Source organism: Lithobates pipiens, unplaced genomic scaffold (assembly GCF_037356315.1).
Source record: "Lithobates pipiens isolate NorthernLeopardFrog02 unplaced genomic scaffold, aLitPip1_a1.2 Scaffold_22, whole genome shotgun sequence".
In the NCBI taxonomy this organism is placed as follows: domain Eukaryota; kingdom Metazoa; phylum Chordata; class Amphibia; order Anura; family Ranidae; genus Lithobates; species Lithobates pipiens.
The window spans coordinates 89,175,996-89,181,995 of NW_027507784.1; the positions used below are offsets into that span (position 1 = coordinate 89,175,996).

A 6,000-nucleotide genomic window follows, 5' to 3' on the forward strand; every position below is an offset into this window, starting at 1 on the left:
GGAAGATAAAGGTGCACAGTGGGGCGAATACTTGTGATCAGGAAAAAAAAACATACATAGCTTATACAGGCCACTTCTTCTGTTTGAATAAATGGTACATACCCCAGCATTACAGGCACACAGGTAAATCAGTCACATTAGTCCAATCACCATGGAACGTGTCAAGGCAGATGCTGATTGTCCAACAACATGATGGGAGGTTCAGTTCCTACCATGTCTTTTTTTTTTATGCTCTCTATGAGTTAGTATGGATTACTAGTTAGAACTGAAGCAGTGGCTTGAATAGGCTATGAATTGTCTTCAGCATCACAGGACAAGTCCAGCTGAATGTGACTAATTACCACTAATTATACCATGACCTGGATACACAGAGTAATAAACTGTGGGATCCATCTGGGTGGGTTTACAATAACTTCATCCAGTTTTTCTGCTTTCGGACTAAGCAGACAAGCTGATGGGATGACGTCTGCTGGAGATACTTCAAACACAATACTGTATGTGCAACCCAGCATCTTGCCCAGGTGAGCAAACCCGTTGTTGTACCTGCAATTATGATTCATTGCACTTTTACAAGGCTTATGTTTTGTGTGGGCAGGGCCAGTGCTACCACTAGGCAAACTAGGCAGCCGCCTAGGGCGCACTGCTCCCTGGGAGCGCCCGGGCCGCTGGTTTCCCTTTGCGTTTGCATACTCTGCAGGCTGAAGCATGTAACTAACTCAGTCTGACAGGCAGTGTAATTAGAGGTGCAGCACAGCACTGGAGCCAGTGTGGGAGGAAGCAGAACCGATGCTTCCTGTATAGCAGTCCCTTCTGCCACATGGGCAGGGCAAAGGGGGTGGAGTCAGGGGGTGGAGCCCATGGGGCCGGAAAAATTAGGTTTCGCCTAGGGTGTAAAAAATCCTTGCACCAGCCCTGTGTGTGGGCTCCAGTGGACTCTCTCTTCCCAAAAGTCCAGCGGACCTAGAAATAAAACTTGCTTCAAATCTTTCCGACGGACTCGAGTCCGGTCGAAAAATCCATTCGTCTGTATGCTAGTCTGACGGACTAAAACCGATGCTAGGGCAGCTATTGGCTACTGGCTATGAACTTCCTTATTCTACGTCATCACGTTCGAATCCGTTGGACTTTTGGAGTGATCGTGTGTGGCCAAGTCCATTCGTTTGAAAGTCCAAGTCCTTCGAAAAGTCCGGTCTTGTGTACGCGGCATTAGAGACACTCCATTAGTCAAAATCCAGTTATTTTGCAGCTTTCAGTCCAGTCAACTTGTGGCTATGGTTTTGGATAGCACAACCCTAAGCCCTTGTACACACGGTCGGACATTCTGACAACCAAATTTATTGGATTTTGTCCGATGGATTTTGTCCGAAACTGTTGCATACACACGGTCGGACAAAGTTGTCAGAAAATCCGATCGTTCAGAAGGTGATCACGTAATTTCGTTACAATGGGACTACGTTCAGGCTAGTAGTCAATAGCTTTGCTCTAGGAATTTGATCTGAGCATGCGTGGCACTTTGTCCGATCGGAATTCTCTACACACAATCGGACAAAGTCCGATCGGATCATGTTGTCGGAAAATTTTATAGCCCAGCTGGAAAACTTGGTCAGTCGGATACTCCGACGGAAACAGTCCGATGGAGCCCACACACTGTCGGATTATCCGACAAAACGGTCCTATCAGACATTGTCCATCGGAATATTCGACTGTGTGTATCTCATGGAGAGCATTAAAAAAGACTTACGGGGGAAATTAACTAAAGGCCTGGCGTTGTAGGGCCACATTTCTGACCACTGAGCCACCATAGTACCACTGCATTGCAAAAAGCAACACCTGTCAGATTTGCATTTTCCCACAAGCTGTCCTCAATCATACAGAAGGTCTGTTATATCGGTTCCTGGGTTCTCATTGTGTCTTTCAGGGCTCCACTCTTCAGCCAGCTCGTAGAGTCTATTCTGGAGAACACTCTACAGAACATCATAACTGAAGCCAATAGAGGGGAAGTGGTGCTTACAACTCGTCCGCGTGTCATCGCTCTGCCGCCTGCCACCCCAAGGTATGTCACATGACACCGTGTAGAAGCAGAATGGCTAATGGGAGTTTTCAGGATCTGGATCCCTTCCTTCCACCAACCAGCCCGAAAAATCCCAAGCTTCTGTCAATTGAAGAGCCACATTCAAGCATGGCAGATAACAGTGATGGACAACAACCAGAAAGGGAGTTCTCTTAATGCCACGTACACACGATCGGAATTCCGGCCAGAAAAAGACAGATGAGAGCTTTTCATCAGAAAATGCGACCGTGTGTGTGCTCCATCGGAATTTAGCTGTCCGAATTTCCGGCAGCCAAAAATTGATAGCATGTTCTCAATTTTCCAGACGGAAAAACTTTCTATCGGTAATTCCGATCGTGTGTATGCAATTCCGACACGCCAAAAATCACGCATGCTCAGATTCAACTACGAGACAGAAGCTATTGGCTACTGGTGATTGAACTTCCTTTTTCTAGTCACATCGTACGTGTTGTACGTCACCGCATTATAAATGATCGGAATTTGATGTGACCGTGTGTAGGCAAGACAGCTTGAGCGGAATTCCGTCGGGAAAACCATCAGAGCTTTTTCCGATGAGAATTCCAATCGTGTGTACGCGGCAGAACAATAGTTTTGACATTTAAAAGGTCAGACTACCTAAAAACTTGTATTTCAGTTTTGATGGATGCTGGCGAGGTAAACCATGAGATGGTTCCTTATCTTGCTCTTGAGTTTTAATTGTGAGGTCTCAGAACTTGAGTTCTCAGATTGTTACGCCGCTGAAGCCATAACAAGGGCGTACCATGCTGCATGTTGCATTTTTTATTTGCTTTATATTGAAGATGCAGCAGGAGGTTTGGTAAGGACCCCAACACTGAATAACCAATGATGTTCAGGAGCTCAATGAAAACATACAACTAAACATACAATAAAGAGGAACAATCAATCTTAAGTGCCCGTTCACACTACCGCGACTTGTCAGGCGACTTAGCCGCCTGACAAGTCGCGCTCCGTTCTGTACTATGGAACCGTTCTAATAGGAGCGACTCAAGTCGCTCCGACTTAGAAAAAGGTTCCTGTAGTATTTTCGGGGCGACTTCAGGCGACTTGCATTGACTTCTATACAGAAGTCATTTTGCAAGTCGCCGCTGAAGTCGTGTGCAGGTCGCGTCTGTGAGACGCGCTGCAAGTCGCGTCGCCCCTGTGTGAACGGGCACTTAGTCTTGTGTGTGTGTATATATACAGTATGTACACTATATTGTCAAAAGTATTGGGTCGCCTGCCTTTACATGCACATAAACTTTAATGGCATCCCATCCGACAACAAAACCGTGGATTTTTTTTTCCGACGGATTTTGGCTCAAACTTGTCTTGCATACACACGGTCATACAAATGTTGTCGTAAATTCCGAACGTCAAGAACGCGGTGATGTACAACACGTACGGCGAGCTGAGAAAAATGAAGTTCAATAGCCAGTGCGGCTCTTCTGCTTGATTCCGAGCATGCGTGGACGTTTGTGCGTCGGATTTGTGTACACACGATCGGAATTTCTGAGAACTTGCTCTCAAAATTTGCCGTTGGAAATTCCGACAAAACTGGACAGGATGAATTAGGAGGCAACCTTACAAAGAATAAGACGCAGCAGCCAAAGTGAGTGCTGAGGTCAGCTGCTTTATTTTTTCCATCGCATTTTAGGTTTTAAAGTGATTGTAGTTTTTTTTTTTTTTTTAAATAACAAACAATTCATACTTACCTGCTCTGTGCAAAGAGGATCCTCCTCTTCTGCATTGCCCCGGCGGTGCTCCTGGCTCCTCCTCTTCATCAGGTGCCCCCACTGAGAGCCACTTTCCCTGGGGGCACCCATGCAGGTGCGCTCGTGAATCGCGCTGCTGCGTTTGTTGACACAGACAGCAGGACTCAGCCAGGCTCCCATGACACTGGATTTGATTGACAGCAGCGGAAGCCAATGGCTCCCGCTGTTAGGAATCTATCCAATGAGGACCCGAGACAGCGGCTGGAGTCGCTGGGCTCGTGCACATCGCTGGATTGATCAGGATCGGGTAAGAAAAAAGAGGAGGGGGGGGGGGTCTGGGGGGCAGCTGCAGCACTACAGAAGGTTTTTTATCTTAACCTCCCTGGCGGTATGATTATTTCAGATTTTAGGTGCTGAAATCGGTACCATTATTTTGCATGGAAATTTGGCGTTTTATATTGTAGTCCTAGAATTCTTAAATCTGTCCAAACCAGAGTCTAGTAGACATCCTGGGTATGATAAAGTTTGAAAAATGAAATCATAAATTATAATATAATAAATAAGTATAAATAATCAAATCAAAAACACTGAAATTTGCTCAGTTGCAGAATTGTGACTGTCATTACTTTTCAATATTTGATGACGGATCTCCCCACAAATCGCTATCCCTCAATTCTGCATGTGATTCTAATTTATTATCGCTGTTTTCTAGCTGCTCTAAAACCATTTTTGATGTAAGGGGACAGTTTTGGTTGCTATGGACAATCTCCAGTTTCCAGGCATAAAGAACAGTTTTTATATTATAAAACTGCATGCAGGGCACTGGGCAGAACATTAGGGACAAAGGGGATGTGAAATAATTACATACAGCAATGTAATCTGTAAGATTACATTATACTGTATGTAATGTGTGTGTTTCACTTTTTGAATTTGGCGCAGTTCTTCGTCCCCGTGCGTCCCAACGCTCTCAGGGAACGGAGCTCGGCTTCGTGATAGATCGAGCGGAGGACGGCTCGCTCGTACAGCGGGGGGGACATCGCTGGATCCAGGGGACAAGGTAAGTAACCTCTTCCTGGATTCAGCGATGCAGTCCCGAGTCTGGCTCGGGGCTACCGCTAATGGTACTGAATTTTCACCCCGAGCCAGACTCGGGAAGACCGCCAGGGGGGTTAATGCATAGAATCCATTAAGGTGAAAAACCTTGAGGGTTTACAACCCCTTTAATTTCACTTTAACATGTAAAAAAGCTTTAAGAGATGTTAGTGAATGTGTTTAGATTTCATTTAAATGCTCAATAAATACGATCTACATTCATGTGTAAAGTCAGGGGAGCTCATGATGTATGACCCTCTGGGTAGTCCTGAGGGCAGCAGAGACGGCTCTGCACTTGTTCCTTTATACAGCAGACACAGCACCAGCGGCAGGCAATCTACCTGTCCCAGGTGGGAAAGGCTTAGCACCATTTACAGCTGTGTCAACACTGGAGCTCTGTGGTTTTCTGTGAACAAATATAACAAATTTGCCCTTTCTTCACCAGGGGGATCACACCGACCTCGTTCAGAACACCATCTGTGGCACACAATGTACCGGCCAATTCAATGACTCCAGAAGATCCAGGACCTGCTCCACCCACAGATATTAAATAGGGAACTCTGCGTCCGGCACGCGGTGTCATATGACAAGGTTACCTGGCAAGGTTCTCCATCGTTCAACAAAATCACTACAAATTATTTTATTAATAAAAACGTTCTGCTTGTGTACCCGTATCTGCAACATCTTTTTTTATTTATTTTTTTTCATAAAAATTTGCATAGCAGTTTGCCCAACGATTATGCCTCTAAATATGTTCTGTGTGAATAGGGCATAAAAAAAATAAAAAAATAAATAAAAAAAATGATATTAGGCTATTTCTTGGCGTGGTTAAATATTTTTCATTGATTTCAAATGGAAAATACCACATTTGGATTCTAGATGATGCAAAGTGTCGTAGGAAATTCCTATAATACTAAGCACCATTCATGGCCAAATGTTGTATTATTTTATTTTAAATCACAAAAAAAAAAAATTAAACAGCTCAGGAAACATTGGGGGTTATTTACTAAAACTGGAGAGTGCAGCTCTGCATAGAAACCAAACAGCTTCCAGGTTTTATTGTCAAAGCTTAAAGGGTAACTCCACTTTCATGGGGAAAAAAAATAGTAAATAAAGGTAAAATAT

The 6,000-nt window shown here is 44.5% G+C and overlaps 1 protein-coding gene across 1 annotated transcript in view; it reads left to right on the forward strand.

The window, feature by feature from the left end:
* Positions 1-5,543, forward strand: part of CFAP65 (cilia and flagella associated protein 65) — a 122,761-nt gene extending 117,218 nt beyond the window's left edge. The window contains exons 32-33 of the mRNA XM_077447862.1: positions 1,919-2,053; positions 5,321-5,543. Of these exons, the coding sequence (XP_077303988.1) occupies positions 1,919-2,053; positions 5,321-5,429 (244 nt within the window). The 3' untranslated portion in view covers positions 5,430-5,543. The remainder of the gene's footprint in view (positions 1-1,918; positions 2,054-5,320) is intronic.
* The last annotated feature ends 457 nt before the right edge of the window (positions 5,544-6,000 follow it).